General features: G+C 41.2%; 1 protein-coding gene across 2 annotated transcripts; it reads right to left on the minus strand.

The window, feature by feature from the left end:
• Nucleotides 1-264: 264 nt before the first annotated feature.
• On the minus strand, nucleotides 265-16,257 carry LOC102301087 (RAS guanyl-releasing protein 1). 2 transcript variants are annotated; one of them, XM_005916858.2, is made up of 17 exons: nucleotides 15,925-16,257; nucleotides 15,139-15,314; nucleotides 10,485-10,590; nucleotides 8,990-9,052; nucleotides 8,771-8,902; nucleotides 7,937-8,090; nucleotides 7,575-7,748; nucleotides 6,642-6,758; nucleotides 6,260-6,535; nucleotides 5,788-5,868; nucleotides 5,037-5,141; nucleotides 4,777-4,886; nucleotides 4,191-4,335; nucleotides 4,044-4,080; nucleotides 3,550-3,681; nucleotides 968-1,272; nucleotides 265-884 (listed from the first exon to the last, which is right to left on the minus strand). In XM_005916858.2, the coding sequence occupies exons 1-17, from the start codon at nucleotides 16,056-16,058 to the stop codon at nucleotides 750-752; spliced, it is 2,382 nt and encodes a 793-aa protein (XP_005916920.1). In that variant the 5' UTR covers nucleotides 16,059-16,257; the 3' UTR covers nucleotides 265-749. The 2 variants fall into 2 exon arrangements, with proteins under 2 accessions (XP_005916920.1, XP_042074179.1); XM_042218245.1 differs by having other exon boundaries at nucleotides 15,842-16,060.
• Between the last annotated feature and the right edge of the window lie 827 nt (nucleotides 16,258-17,084).

A 17,084-nucleotide genomic window follows, 5' to 3' on the forward strand; every position in this document is an offset into this window, starting at 1 on the left:
ACACAATAAATATTGACAGAAGCATGTTGTGCATTGAAATGAGCAGTGAAAACAATATAAAGCAATCTGTACAACTTTCATTCTGCTGCTCTAAGCTCAGTGGGTTCCTGTCATTGCTAGTAACCACATGCACTTTTTGATGACCTTTTCCGCTGCTCACACATTTTACTGCAGCCTTTGATTTCCATTTTATGTTTAACATAAATAGCTAAGCTCATTAACTGATCAAGAATTGATCAAACACATTCTGCAAATGCCTTTCCCCCCCCTCTAAAAATACTGCATTCCTTCATTCAATGATGCCTTGTGTTTGCACACTAGCTAAATAAATTAAGTAATGCTCAAGCTACTGATTGTCACCTTTCTAAGCTGCTGAAAACATTAAAGGGGCTTGTCCTGTTTACTTCAGATTTGCAATTTAAAAAAGCCTTTTTTAAACCATCTTCCCACTAAAAAGTAATTTGGATAAATGTGCATTAAAAAAAAACAAGTTGTTAAATTGCACCGTATATAGCTTTATAAAATCCACCAGCTTTAAAGAAATTCCTTAACCTTATTATTGGTGACACACAGATTTTCCTTCCTTGATAAAAACAACTTGTACAGCGTATTCCCCTTTATATCATGTTATCTTCACCTCATTATACTGATAAATACTTGCACTGTTCATGATCAAATCAGGATTCATACCTGCTGCCACACGGAGGCAGCACCAGTCCCCTTGCTGAAGCATCAGTGTATGTATAAGTCTAAGAGGAGGAGTCCTCCTCCACTGGGTGGAGAGCGTGCCTCTTCAGCAATGTCTTTAGTATCTCCACCTCCCGCTCTGCCTCTTTTAGTTTCTTACGTAGTGTCTCATTAGCTTTACGTAGCTTCTGGTTCTCCTGTTAAAGAAACCTTATATTAAAATAACAAGTCGGCGATATGGTGCATAAAAGTAAAGTATAATTCATAGTGTGATACTCACCAGTTCCAGAGTTTCGTAGGTTGGTTTGCTCTCCTCCTCTGGCTCTTTAGGCTTTTGCACAACAGAAGCTCTGTTTTCCCATTTGGCACAGTATCGCTGTTTTCTTTGGGGTATTGGGCTGGGACATGAGGTGAGGGTGGGTGTTGCTGGGACTAAGAGAGAAGCTGAGGTGGGCAATACTTCAGGTCCATCTGTCTGGGTATGGCTATGGACTCTCCTAGGCCTCGAACTGGAAGTGACTGGGGAGTCCGGGCTCCAGTCTCTCCTGTCATCCGGAGGGTAGGGGAAAGGACATTCTTCTGAACCTGGGCAGAGGGACATGCTTAGTAATTATTTCTGTTAATTTCAAAATGCATATTAACAGACGGAAATAGCTATTGTTCTCTTAGCCCTGTAAAGCCTGAACCATGAGCTACATCCAACATTTTTGTGCAATTTATTGCTCACAGTAGCACTGCTTGTGTCTGATTGTATACAACACATTTTTCAAAAAAAACCCAAAAATAAAAATCACGTTGATGATGTAGAGATCTCAAAAGCTCATGTATGAAATATGATACAACTAAAATTAAAGGGCTAAAATTGTCTAATGATTCCTTTTTGCTGATCACGGTCGTCTTACAAAGCTTACCAATGCGTTTGACTTGGTTCATCAGCATCTTCTCACTGACAATCTCCATGCTATTGTTCTTTCCCAACAGGCATTGATGTGGTTTAAGTCCTATTTGTGCAACAGAAAGCAGCGTGCAGTTTTTAAGTGGGTGCAAATCGGATCTGATTACTCAGCAGCAAGGGGTGCTGCTAGTTTCTATCCTAGCACCACTTCTTTTTGTATTCTATTCAACTAATTACTCTACGCAACTTTACGCAGATGACACTATTGTCTATACATCAAAGACCTCTGTTTTACAACCTCAACAGTTCTGCACTTTGACTTTAAAACTCTTCAAACCTGGTTCTCAGCTAACAAATTATTGCTTTGTAGATCAAAAAACGTACTCTATGCTCTTTAGCGTAAAGACAAACCTTTAACTAAAATCTTTTGCCATAGCCTGAATATTTTCCCCTTCAAAAAGCAGAAAAATATTTACATTGCACTGACTCTAAACTTACCTTTAGACCACGTATTGACTTAAATATTGGTATTCATTGTTCCAGAGACTGTCTTGTTCATAATATTAAACAGAGATTTGTCTCACTTGCCACGTTACTAGGCACACCTGTTCACTTATCACAAATATGTTTTAAATGCAAAACACGTGCTCTTCTGCATACAAATACAAGCAGATGGGCATAAAAGAAGCGGTCTTCTGCTGCCCAAAGGTCCCATAAAGCCCCTACTGCAATGTGGCTCAACGGGAGCTTTGCATGATGTATATGAAACCGACACATCTGCAGCAGCTGTGTGACACTATCATGCAAATAATGGACCTAAACCTCTGAGCAAAGTTTCTAGCACCTAGTTGAATCTATGCAATAAAAAGGCCAAACCACTAGTGGGAACTGCTAGTGTACCTTATAAAGTGGCCAGAGAGGGTATATTACCAATTTTGTGGTGGCTGTAGCTCAGGAGGTAGAGCAGGTCATCTACTAATTGGAAGGTTGGAGGTTTGATCCCTGGCTGCTCCAGTCTGCATACCAAAGTATCCCTGAATACGATCCTGAACCCCAAGTTGCTCTGAGATGCGTTCTTTAGAATGTGAATGCATGTGAATGGATGTAAATGCTAGATATAAAGCACTAGATAAGGTGTAGAATGAATGGGTGTGAATAGTTGAATGAGGCATGTTTTACAAAGTGCTTTGAGTGTGCGAGTAGAAGATCGCCCATTTACCATTTGAACTACAGTAAAATGGATCTTCATCCTCGTAATATTATAAATAATTGTAGTAGATTTGGACATATTTTGAAATGTAACTTTGATTACCCTCATAGTTTAAAACATTCTTTGGTTTCTTTTATTTCATGTTATTAACTAAAAAGCTCGTCTTTAAAGTAACTTTTATGCCTAAAGAGCAATCAGTGATCCTTAAAGAAAATGGCTCAGATCAGTCATCACACCATATGACAAAACAGTACGTCAGAAAGACTAATTTTGAAAGAGCCTGAGTCTCTTAGTTAGTCAGCCTATAATAAGCAAAAACGAAAGTTTTTCTGCTCCAAATATAGAAGCATTTTTAAAGCCGGTGGGCAGCTTGAGTTTTACTGTAAGTGAAACTGTTCCTAGCGATAGATGGAGGGAAATCACCCTCACAGCAGACCTGACCTTGCGTTCAAGAATTGTTTTTTCTTACAGCTATTGCAAACTCTTTTTGGCACAGATGAGAAAAAAACGACTTCATTTTCTGTGCAGTGTCGGAGGCAGTGATTACAGGAAACAAAAACTGTCTCACCAATGAACAAGTGGCTTAAAAACTTTCCGCCAGAAGATGGCACATGATACAGAAAATTAGTGATTACTCCATGCCGGGTATTTGTTATTGTCTACATATTTGAGGTGAGATTGTGCGGTAACATGTGCAAGAAAAGCATGGCGTGATTAACAGTACTGAATGCGGGTGTACCCCATCAACACAACCCACCCTCTGAAGTGCCTGTGGTGACCGGCGTGGAGCTCGGGGTCGGACTGTCAGTGGCGTTGGTCACTTTGGTGTTCTTCTTGCACTCAAACGCCACCTGGTCCTTGCACAGCTTGTGGCAGTTCATCCCGCAGTCTGTGCAGGCCCAAAAGAATGCACGACATGTCACAACAGGAACCGAAGTTGATCTAGCTTCAATAAACTGACTTCTCACTTCTCTTTGAACACTATCTGTTCTGCAAATGCAACTCTCAGACTCTTGTTTTTGCATGCTTACTGTCAAGCAAACAAATAGTTCTCAGATCTTTAGAAGGACGGGGGAGGGGGAAGAAAATTGTGGTTCTCAGTGCAGTCTCTTTCTGTCATGTGCTGCAAGGTTCAACTAGCAACGAAAAACCACACTCCATTTCACCTGCTCCCCACTTCTCCAAGTATTTGAGTTAACTGACATTTGGCCAGAGATACCAAAGTTACACGAGTGAGAGCACCATATTCACCTTTGCATCTGTAACCTTGCTTGATGACACCCCATAACTGCGAGAGAAAAGAGAGAGAACAACATTTATGTGAGTAAACATAAAAGAGCAAAACCCAAATGACATTTTTTTTAGAAAACAGCATCAAGGAGGTTTGTGTTTCCTTACAAATCCTGAGCAGTTGTCACAAAAGGTGGGTTTCATGTAAGTGGTCTCCTGGAAGTTGTGGACAAAGCCAAGGCCCAGCTTGGAGCAGATGACGCTGGCCCGCATAAAATAAGCTGTGATCTCCTCTCTGCTGACTTGGCCTTCCCTGAAAAATCCACAACACATATATTGTAAGCTGATGTTTAAAAGAGGAAACAGAGCTGTGATACAGGATGATTGCAAAAGAACCTGATATACTAAAAATCTATTAATAGTAATAATTTACATGTTATTTTTGTAGGTTTTTTTTAATTTTTCATTAATGTCTCTCCATATTTATAGATGGCTACACCCACTCATCTGCCCAGTGGTTGTAAAAAAAACATATACCACTTAGTGACAACTTTTTTTACAGCACCGGTTGCCTATCAGTTGTGCTGGTTTTCATGTACACATTTAGCGGCAGCTTTATGGTTAATTCCGCAGCTATTTTATGTTTCCGGTTGCTAAACTCGCCACTACACATCTACAAATGCCACTTTTGCTTCCTCTCCCCTGAAGTCATAAATAGTCTCTGAGCGAATACATGACCTGTCAAGAGACTCACTTCTCTTTGTCCATGACACAGAAGGAAAACGGAAAGCTAGCAGCGATTTTCTCAAAGTCCTCCTGATTAATGAAGCCGTTCTCGTCGTGGTCGTAGTTCTTGAACACGGACTGTGAATGACAACAAATAAAAAGCATTGTTGCTCAGTTGTTAGCGAACAATAGCGGGGAAGGCAGGCTGTCAGGATGGCATCATGCAAGAGAATAGTTGAAATAAGGAGGCTTGAAAACTGTGGAGGCTTGAAAAAGGGAAGCGCTTACATCGACCATTCTTTGCACGTGTTTGCTGATGGTTCGAGGATCGGGTTTAGGAGCCACTCCTGATGCCCACTCCACAAACACGGGAGATCTACAAGGTGTGGCTGGCTGATTAAAAAAAAAGAAAACTAAGTCTCAGGAGATATGCAAAATAACATCTGACCAAAGGAGTTTCAGTTATCATACACTCCATAAAATAAGGCCCAAATGGCGACAACTTTAAGCAATTTAATTCCATTTAAATCTGTTCCGTAGGTACGATTATGAGGGCAAAGACTCTTTTTCTGAGTGCATGGGTGAAACAACCAAGACATTACAGGCTAAGTTAAGTCAGTTTAACAAAAGCATAAAAATTCACTTTCAACAATGTTGCACGGATGTCAGGCTAGATGTCAGGCTAGATGTCAGGCTAGGCACTTTCTTATTTTCAGTCTTCAGACTAAGTAATTGCTTCATTTTTAGCACACACAAGAGACAGTGAAATCTATATTCTCATCTCTGAGAGAAAGCAAATAAGCCTTCGCTTCTGTTAAGCATCATTACACTTTTGCTTAACCAATCTCAGGTCCCAAAGAGGTGAAAGGCTTGCTGTTTCTGTCTCTTTGCATTAGGCCAAGATAAACAGCTGCTCTCTCTAAAGAAAGAGAGTGAATAATCCTGCTTTCCAAGACAATCTATTAGTTTGTTGATATGCTGAATTTTTCCAGCTGGTAAACAAATGTTTACTTAAATCGTGTCTGTTGCTATCACTCACAGGTGCTTTGCAGTTCTTGGGTTCCCGTGCATACGACAGTTCATAAATCTCATCCTCAGAGTAGTAAAGATCCAAGGATAGCTGCAAGACATTAAAAAGCCACTTATTGCTGCATGGAAGGCAAACAGAATGAGAAAAAGGTCTCTAGATTTCTCCTTGAAACATGTTTTGGTGAAGGTGAATTCAGGTTGTGGGGTAATTATTATCTCTTCACGGGCATGCTGTCATTCAAGTAGGATTAGCACACTGCACTCAGATAATACAACAATACAGCAATCTGAACTCACTCTCATTCAGCTTGTCACCCACACACTCATAGATCATAGACTCTAATCACACCCACACGAGAAAAAGACAATCCACATGCTGCACTCATTTGCATCTTTGTATGTGTTCAGCGCTACTTGCTGAATCACATGAAGCTGCATAACAATTTCAAATGAACCCAAAGTTGCCGCGAGCAGTTCGCTACCGTCAACAGGTGAACCAGGTCCTTGTTGGCATCCAGCCTGGGTGGGATCTGCTGGAGTTGGATCAGCTCGTTGATGTGGTTGTACAGGGCCTGGAGCTTCTGGACGTTCACCTTGTTGTCCTCGACATAATCCGACATGGCCTCATTGACTGAGATCAGGTCTTTGAGGTGGACACCCAGGATGGGGATTTTAAAACCTGTACACTTGTTGTAAGCTTGTCTGTAGTTGTCATAGTTTCTGCAAGAGGACAGCAGGTCTGTCATCTCGTTCAGTACCTGGGGAATGAAATCATTTTTATCATTGTGCTACAGTTATTTTTCTCCAGTATTTTGATCCTTGACTCTAAATGAACTGAACATCGCGTTGCCAGTTACCCTTTACCTTAGTGACTTCACTCGGTACGTGCGACGTGGTGTCTTTCAGTCTGGAGATTGAGCTGTGACATAGGCCTCCCACCACCGCCATTAGTGTGTTGTAGTTGTGCATAAGGTGCAGACTCTGGCGGACACGCACAAGAAACACACGTCAGTCCATTCACGCACACACACACACACACACACACACACACACACACTTATAAACGCGCAATTAAACTTGTTTCAGGTAGCCTTGGTTATATAATCCGCAACAGTGGCATTACATAAGCCACTTAGATCGTTGGCTTTTTCTTACTGCACTCTGATGGTTCGCTCTTTTTTTGGAAATGCTTTTCCCTCTCTTATTTTTTATAAATTCTCCAGTTCTTGCTGTCACTGGAGCATTATGGTGTGAAATTCGTTTCCACACCCGTGGGTTTTGAGGTTGACAGCAGTGAGCAGCAGCAGACTGGTGCATTAGTGTTGCAAGAGGTCCTCCAGAGTACAAGCCTGCCTAACGGCTCCCCAAAGCCAGTGTATCACTTCTCAGCAGGCTGCACACAGCTTCACGTTGGAGTGGTTTTAACAAGCCAGCTCTGATCAGAGACTACACTCACGAGTCATTTCCTGCTTTTCTTCTCCTACAAAGTCCTCATTGTTTAAGAGTGTTCCACTTGGTGACTTCATTAGCTTGCATTCAGATAATATTTTTCTATCGGTAAGATATTTGGATACCCTAAAAGCCTGCAGCACAGCTCCTGACAATCACTACAAGCTCTCTGAATATGCATTACACAGTCAATTACTAACATGTGAGGGGCTTTCAGAGTGAGACAAAAGTCATATTAACACTAGTTAGATAAGGTGCTGGAACAACCGCACATAGATTTAAGCGAACAGGAAATGTAAGCACAGAAAGTATATGTGTAGTGGAAGTGGGGGTTGATTTAACCACTACCTGTGCAACGTGGATAAACTTAGTGAAAACCTCAGCTCTCAGCTGAGCGGTTGGCCGGCTTAGCACCATCAGCTGAACCCACTGGGAGACACCGTTACACAGCGCAATGGAACGCTCCATCACAGGGATGTCCTTCATGCAGCAGCTGCGGATGTAATGCTGATAGTCTACAAACTGGCAAAGAGAGCAGAGACAGGAGCATAAACCGCTGCACGGAAACTGCAAAGCATTTCCTGTCAGGAGGAAACACTTAATGGTTCTTAGTAAATGTAATTAAAAAACAAAACAAAACAGCAAAGTGTTCATGATAAGCTACAAACAGGTGCGCTTGTTCTTTTAAGTTGGTGTGTGTTTATACTCACTGATATTCTGCAGAAGGATTTAAATTCAAGGTAGGTGAGATGCTCGGCCAACTCAATGGGCTCCAGGTGGTCAAAAAGGAGCGACACCTTCCTCTTTTTACTGCTGTTAGCTTTAATCTTCTGGCTGGCTTTCCACGACCAGTCTCGTTCGGTTCTGGAGTACACAATGAAACAAAACGTGACTGCATCAGAAGAAAGGTTATGTAGCAGCAAAACTTCATAGACTGAAAAGCTGCAAATGGATTTCTTTGTTTGTTTGTTGATTCATGGAAGTCTCCCACAGAGCGTTTCATTACATTTATTTGCGGTCACTTCCTGGAGAGAAAAATGGTGCAGCTATAAAACGTGCAGTTTGGAGTTTTAATCTTTTAATTCTACAGTTCAATGATTTTAGCTTAACAAATGTAAGTATCTACCACTTTTATTAATGTTGCTGCTTTAGTATTGGGCTGTTGATCAGACACAATAAAGCATGTGATATGCGTGAAACTGATATTTCTCACATTATATATATAAAACAACTCTTTGCATCACTAATTATTAATTGGCAGATTATTCTCTAAATATAATTATAGTTAGCTGCAGCATCAATCTGAGTATTTAACTTAAAACTGTGCAGTCCAGTTTCATCACAGCAACCTAAATGATAAAAAACAACAACAACAATAAAAAATGGAAGATTTAGCATGCTTACTACGGGTCCGTGTTCTTCATAGTGAGAGTCTCTATTCTTGATCGTGACTGATTTCAGTACTTTTATGACTGCAACAAGCAACCGAGAGTTCTGTAGACCTAATGTCTCAGTTGGCCAGCTGGCCGGAGATTAACACTTACATCCATTTGGTCTCTAGGAGAGAACAAAGTCGCTCCTGTCCGTGCTCTCGGATCAGATCCCGAAACTCATCCAGGCTGTCTGACAAGCTGTGGTGCAACCGGAACATCATCCAGAATTCCTGGATCCAGTGCCTGTAAGAGTAAAGAATGATACCAGTGTGAATGAGATGTAAAAACAAGCCAAATTGAACTCTGAGTCGGTGTATTTGTGGGACTGACCTGATGAGGTAGCATATCCTCTGGCACTCTGCTGGCTGCTCGCTGTCTACTGCCGTTTTAAACGTGAGGACTTCAGTTAAGGAGCAAGTGACATGAGCATAAACCTGATGAATATGAAAGTTAAAGCTTGGATTCACTGCTGCTTGTCTTGCCAGCAAGTTATTCTAGACAATTTTTTTCTGGAGTAAATAATGAACATATGGTTGATGTGACTGTGCAACTTCTTTCCAGCAAACAAACCCATTAATAAAAAAAAACTAAACTGAAAAGGCAAACACAGGTGACATTTGTTAATGTGGGAGGAGGCGACTGCATGAAGCAAAACTCCCGATGAGCATCACGGAATGAATCACTCTGGCTTACAGAGGTAAGAGAACAACATAATGCACAAAGAAACCGCAGAATCGGTGCCTCGTATATTGTAGAAAAACTGTTTTGCGACGGATCTTTAAACGTGCGGCAGTTTAAACAGTGCTGTCAGCTCGAAAGGCTATTATTTATTACGGAGGTCACTCTGCCTTCCTTTTAGCACATGTTGCTCAGAAAAACTCCGCCCTGTGAATTTATATCCAACCGACAGTATAGCTCTGCGCTGGCAGGAACGAGATTGCGGTGAAGCACATAAAAAGGCTAATTGCGTCATAGGAGCAGAAGAAGTGCCCACGCAATTCCAAGGCCAGACTGTGATGAAGACTGTTAATGGCCCCCTGTGCCTCTTCCCTGATCCTAACCCACACACTGTATTTATTTGATGCATCCTTTTGGGTCTCGGGCACAGAACGAGAGGGTTAAAAATAGCAGAGAGGGCCATTCGGCCGTGCGTGCATTGACGTGGGTCTGCGCGAGCGGGGGGCTCTTTAGGCAGTGGAGGGTCTGTGTTTATATATAGCTGGAGAGAACTTGTATGTGAAAGAGGCAGAGGTAATTAACACCTGAAACCACAAGGCTTTCTCACCGTGGGGCTGATAAGCTCCTCTGAGGGGCTTTGTGATGCCACTGCTGTTTCCTGAATGAAAGCTGAGATTATAGATCCTCCCCACAAGTCACAGGCATTAAAAAAAACATGTTTTTTTTTTCGGTGTGAAGCAGAGAAAATAAAAAGCACTGAACCAAACATTCTGAAAGAGACCAAAATGCTGAAAGGTAATAGACTCCCCGCTATTGAATACACCAGCTCAGAATAGAGGAAAGTTGCACACTGAAAGCAACTGATGTACAAAATCTAAAATGTCTGACAGGAGGAGCAAACACGAACTGCCACTTTCCTATCACATTTTACACACTGACAGCTACAGGCTGCATTGTGAGCCAAGTATGAACTTGACTGCGTGTTGCTGTTGACAACCAAATGAAAGCAGCACACGGCAGAACAAGTGGTCTGATCTTGGTCTACATTTTCTGCCCAGAATTGGCCGCTGATTTGTTTGAATCACGTCCCTGCCTTGTGACAGCAGCCCCCCCCCAAAGCTTTTATGATGCACTCCACAAAGGATATAAAAAGACGAGTTTGTCCAGCAGATCACCGGAGGAGATGAGGTGACGGTGCATGGTCAGGGTGATGTTCAGCAAGTGGCCGTTCCCGTTTACACATCCGTTTGCGTCTGCAAAAGAAAACGAACGCACACATGCTCGAGTTAGGCGTTGCTGCTGTAAAGAGGAGGAGGTTTACAAAAACACATGCCACCCTCTCAGATAAAACCTGCTCTGATGGTGAGAATTCTTCTGCCTGCCTTTCATCAAATACAATCAACCGGAGCACATCACATTAAAATCTACTATTAGAGCTGCTTTTTTTTGTTGTTGTTGTTTGATTATCAGAGATCAGATGGGGGTTTGTGGCATGGTTTTTGTTGCTTTTTTGGGGGGCTGGTGTGTTTTGAATATCAAATGAACTCAAAGATATATCTATCTATATATATTATCTATTTATATATATATATATATATATATATATATATATATATATATATATTATTATTATATTATATTAATATATATATATCTTTTTTTTTTTTTTATAAATACAGAAGCCGCTACTAGTACTAAGATAAACCCCCTTTTGGTTTCACATCATGTTTAACTCAAATGTGGTTTTCAGATCCATCACACAGTTTTCTCACAGAAAGTTAATCGCATAGCTGATGATGTTTTGAAGGCAAACAGAATAACATGTTGCCATGATGTTTCTTGCTTACAGCAAATAAATCTGGATCAAAATGTATATTTATGTGGGAAAATGCAGGCCAAGCTGAGGGGGGAGTTTGAAATTTTGATATTGTGAACTAACAGAATAAACACACAAATTTTGCAAGCTATATAGATTTTGCATTCATATAATGTGAAGACCAAATATTGTATTTCAGTGTTTTCACAACTTTACTCAAGTGAAACTTTGTGTTTATAGACTCACGTAACAGTCTTTGTGCTCTTGCGTCTTCTGCTTTTTCTCTTGCAGCATCTGCTAAAACTGCAAATTGTTATTTCAGCTACTTTTCTGTGTGGTATCTTTGAGTTTCAGCAGCGATGCACACATACATAAGCCCCTCATTTCCTATAATATTTGTTCACTTTGCAAACTGGAGCCAATCAAAATGTGGGACATTATGTCAGCATGCTGAACAAGAGATAAAGGTGCTGTAAAGTCCAGAATAATATGAGACGCTTGGCCACCCTATCCCCAGCCAATAGTCTTGTATGCTAAATATGTTGGTGGGATGAGGGTCTATGGATCAATACTGTTAAAGACATACCCTCCTCCTTCTTCCTTTATTTTGTACTACATAAATCCAGCATAGACATTTTCATCACTTTACAAGAGACAGTTAGCTTAAACTTATGCTCACATTCTCGTGCCATTACCTTTCCGTTGAACGCTTACCTTGTCCTCTGATTGTGTTTACTTCTGCTGCTCGCCTGTCTCACTACCTTTTTTTTTTTGCTTCCTTTTTCCTTGCATGTATCTGACTTCCTCTCTTTGTATGCAGACCACCTTTCCTTATATTGCTCGTCTGACTCCACGCTATGACTGACATCTCGAAACCGCGAAAAGAAAGACAAATTTCTTATCAATGACCTCTTAAAATCGGACGAGATGAGCACAAAAAGTGATTTTCCCACACACTCAAACAAACCACTCATCTTCAGCACAAATTCAAAAATGACTGTATCGTTCCGTAAATTTGCGGTTGACGTAAAAAGGAAGTGAATTTAATAGCAGCTCTAGACTATTTGTGTCTTTCTTCCCCTGTGGTCCCTGAAAATGGGCTGAAAACCTTAAGAACAACATTTGCGAAGTCTCAAGCTGCGTGCTGTTTTCCTTTAAGCTTTGCCAGTGTCTTTACACCATCAAGGATATCAGGCGTCTGAGGACCCACTTTTAAACAATATCACCTTGGAAATACCTTGGACGCCATGGCAACATGTTTTCTAATCTTTGTTATCTGTAAGCAACTTGCCACTGCTGCCGCAGCTGACTAATCCATCCCTCATATCCTGCATCTGGTGTGTTTGTGTTTGTAACACGCAGGCTCTGCCATCTAAACCCAGCGAATGTCAGTGACCTTACCCTCCAAGTCATTAAGAGAGTAAAAGAGACAAGAAAAACACAGGGCTGCTTATAAAATGACACATGTGATACAGGTTGCAAAAATTTGGTGCAGTTAAAGTTAAGACATATGCATGCAGAACAATTCCCACTCCTTCTTGGCATTTCTGGTAAACACAAATATAATAAGATTGCTTTAATCAAATTATCAGTTAATACTCTCTTAACTAACTAACACTCAGAGTCAGACCTACTGTAAAATAAAGCACAGCAGGAGGCTGTGAGTCTCCATAAGGCAAACAATTACGCCATACTTTTTTCACAACTTTCCAACCACTAACCCTCCCTGTGCAGGGTTAATTGTGGGAGGAAATCCCCTCCGGACTGGCTGTTAGTGACTGGAACATTAGGAAAGCTGCTGCCCGGCGAATGATGATAAACACTGCAGTGGGCATGCGGCCGGTGGCCTACTTTTAAGGTTATCTTCGACATTCATCGGCCGATCCAAACATGCACGTCATGTTTCCTTGTTTTGACAGAGGCTATCAGATTGGACGGTCCTTTTGTGTTAGAAGAACCTGAGTCAGATTGCCATCTCTATGTACTCTGGGCAAAATCTTCCATAATATTTCGGACTCTGTGAAACTGTGTCTACAACACTGTTTCTATTTGTACTTTACAACAGTGATTCCCAAGCAGGAAAAAAGCAAACAAATAAACAAAAAAAAACTACTTAGATGGAGAAAGTAAAGTAAAAAAAAAAAACTGCATATAAACAAATAGAAAAGGATGAATTAAAAGTGGATTTAAGTGGTTAAATAAACTAAAGGCTAAAGCTCTCTGAATATAAACAGCTTAAAAATGAAAGAGTAACTTAAACCGTTATCTAACAGCAAAAGATGTGAAATAGATGTTGTGATCTGTATGCAATATGTAGTTATGTAAAGTCATGAGCAAGCAAAATTAATACATTTTAACAGAAAGCCAGTTGTAATGAATTAAAAAAAAAGCTAAATGTCATGGCTAAATGTTTAATAAATAACCATTAATGTTACATAGCTACAAATTGGGATTTGATGTTAGTTAATGAAGTGTCCAAGCAGTAGATACATTGCAACAAAAACATTAAAATTAAATAAATACTGAAACATCTGCACCCGCGTTAATGTGGGAGTAGATGGGTAAATAAATACAAAAATAAAAATATTCTTATGCGATAAACAAAGTGTTGTTTTCTTCACAGCTGTGAAGATTGAGACTTTCCATCAGGCCAAAAAACCCCACCACTGTTTCTTGACTTATATAGCGCGTCTTATTCTATTGGCTTATAAATATTTTGCCAAATTTGCAAAAAAGAGGCAAATTAAATGCAAGCAGTACTGTAATAAACAAAAAAGAAAGCAAGAACAAAAACAGAAAAAAAATATGGGTGTGTTCTGAGCGGTGGGCACAGCCCGGTGTGGTCCAAGGAGAAAGATGATGTCAACAGCTATTGATCCACACCTCGCAGTGCTCTGCATTTCAAAGGTTGGTCAGCATCTGAGGACTACCGTTCAGGGATCTGACCTTTCAGCTCAGCCAGGCTTGAAGCTGCCATCCGGTAATCCTTCAAATAGCTCTTACGTGCACTCTCACATTTGAAAAGGTGGCAGGACTCGAGGACCTTAGGGGTCCCCTGTGATGTGAGTCAAGAGGACCAGAACTGTGATGCATTTTATCAGGAGAGGCTGTGCAAGGAAAACCCCAGTCATAACACATTATCCTGACAGAGAGACACTGTCACACACTGAGGGTGTAACTTTCAAGCGTACGGGGTCTATAGGGCTAAAACCCCTCCCATTGATTCTGTATCCTGCCAACGGGAAGCCGACTGTGATTAATACCTGCATCTCTGCAGATGAATGTAGTTATGAGATGTCATTTTATGTGCAGTCCATTGTAACACTTCTCCACTGCTCTTGCTGCATTTGCGTAACCAGGCAACGGCAGTTTGAAAGCTTGTCTCTTCAGAGATGCAATCACCATAACTCAAAGAGCACTCCAGACAACTCGATGAAGCCAATGATATCGGCTTGATTGATCCAACTATAGCCTACACAATCACTGCTGTGCTGTTCTTTCATTTAAGTACGCCCTCTATATATCATGCAGCCAGTGAAATATTAATGCACAATTAATAGAGTGCAGCAAAAAGCATTTCTAAAAAATTAGCAAGCCTCAAACACCGTGTCCCTCAACATTAAGGCACAAAATCAGACCGACAAGAGACTTTATCTTCAAACCATGAAATCTTACACTAAACAAAAATAAAGTCAGTCTTGGTAAGAAATCACTTTTTTCCTTTCCAACACGAGGCACTCCCTTCTTTCTTTAGAGGCCTGCCTAAACTTGTTGCTGGTGAGAGAAAGTGGTGAGAAAAACAGACTCCTTAAGCTACAACATTCTGTGATCTCGCTTAACCTGAAGGTTTAATGTCTTCTGATATCCGAAGGACTGCATAACCTGTTACACAACCATAGAGCACAAACACCCTCTGGAGTCTTTTGTTCACTGCAGGACTTCACCTTGTAAAACAAACCAGCCAAGAAGGTCAGCGCTAACTTACCAAAAGACTGCAGGCAGGCTTGGATGAGCTCCTCCCAGGTTGCGCCCTTGGTGAGGTGTCCCAGAGGCATTACTGATTTACTCGGCGGGGTATGGGCCGGGCTAGGTTTGTGGAACCTGTGAGGCCGACCTGGAGGAGAAACTCTAGACCTGGAGGTGCATCCTTGAGTCACTCTCCTTGAGAAACACCAACACAAGAAGAACAGTGAGGGGCGGAGGAGGTACAGGAGGGTTAACTGCAGTGAAAGTGTGCCTTTCTCCTTTTGCTATTAACATGTATGACTGTACATGCACACTCCTTAAACCATGATTTTACGAGAGCACGGGTTATTAGCCCACACGCATGAAAGGATTTGTCCCACAGTCACACAACTCGAAGGTGTTATTTACACTTAAGAAACCCCCGTGGTGTGTTTTGCTATTCATTGTTCTCATTTCCTTCCTTTAACTTGGGGAAATACCGGCTGATTGCGGACATCCACATAAAACTCTGACCAGTGACCAGAGCAAAGAGCTTACAAATGGAACAGTTTTACGCATGTAAGCGCTTCAAGCGTAGCAGGTCTGGCCGCAGAGAAGCGGGTGAACTTGAACACGCTTGTGCGCAATAACAAGTGGAAAGCATCAGTTTTTGACACCATTTTGGCCAAAATTCCACATTTACTATTAACAAATAGCTGATAGTAGGAATAACCTTCCTATACCTTCGATCAGGTGCCCACGTTTTCACCAGAGAAAACCAACCAGAAACTCCTCAGCAAAAGCACAAAAAGATGAGCCGACTTACGCTTCGTCTCTGCCCTTTTCCTCTGGTGTTATACTTTCGTTTTGGTTTTCTTTTGACTGACATCCCATTGCGAGGTACTGGGCGACGAGCGGTTGAACTAGGCTGTCCATCTGTGTCCTCCTCGATGGGAGCATTACATCGCTCTGCTGGGCTCGGTGCGCCTCCGCGGTCTCACAAGCATTGTGCTGACTCGTCAATGAACGTTACACAATTAAGATTCACCCAGCCTGTCTGTGAGTGGGCGGCCGTGCTGCTGCTGTCGGGCTTGTCACTCACACGGAGTGGACTCCGCGCTTCACTAGTCATTATACTTGCGTCAAAAGTCGTGCTCTAGATTTATACTTGAAGATTTTAATCACGGAAGCGGCGCGGGGGGGGGGGCCTCGTTGAAGTCATTCCATCCAAGAAAATGAAAAGCACATGTTCCTATTATCTCGCTCTTTTGGCACTCTAACAATGATTTAGAACTTGATCACATATTATTTTTATTTTTTTAATTTTCACATTTTCCTGCTATTCCATAACAATTCACATTATATTCACATAACCAGAGGTTAAAATATCCCTTTGAGTACATTCTGGATAATCACTGCGTAATGTGATTCTTCCTTTGGTTTACTAAAAGATGTTGTTTGTTCATTCTGCACAACAGGAAAGGGTGGATCTTCCTTTAACAGATAACAGAGGTTGCAGGTTCCATTACCACTACAGCTTAAATCAGGGATTGTGTTATTGTGCTGTAGGTGGTCCAAAGAAGATGTTTCCTGAAATCTTTCAGGAGCTTTAAGAAGTCTTATCACCTTCATCCAAACGTAGATATGGGGATTATGGCTGCTCACATTTTACTCCAGAGGCCACGATTATATGAGATCTGAACATTTTAAATTGAAAATAGTCTCATTAATTTTAAACTGAACCCCATTTCTGAGATATTTTTCCTCAAGTGAGTAATGGGATGTACCTGAGTTGGTTTCTAAATTACACTCAGGCCAGCTGGCAAGTTAAAGGTAAGAAGAAAGCCTGGAGAAGTTTGATCCTCTAGTTCTACCCCCTGTCATAAACAGATAAACAAATGATCATCCAAATCATACTAAATCAGCTCTGGAGCTTTGCATTTGAATTTTCACAACACCATAAAAGAAGGATGCATACACATCTGT

This window comes from Haplochromis burtoni, unplaced genomic scaffold (assembly GCF_018398535.1).
Source record: "Haplochromis burtoni strain Fernald_Lab_line unplaced genomic scaffold, NCSU_Asbu1 Contig_16, whole genome shotgun sequence".
Classification (NCBI taxonomy): domain Eukaryota; kingdom Metazoa; phylum Chordata; class Actinopteri; order Cichliformes; family Cichlidae; genus Haplochromis; species Haplochromis burtoni.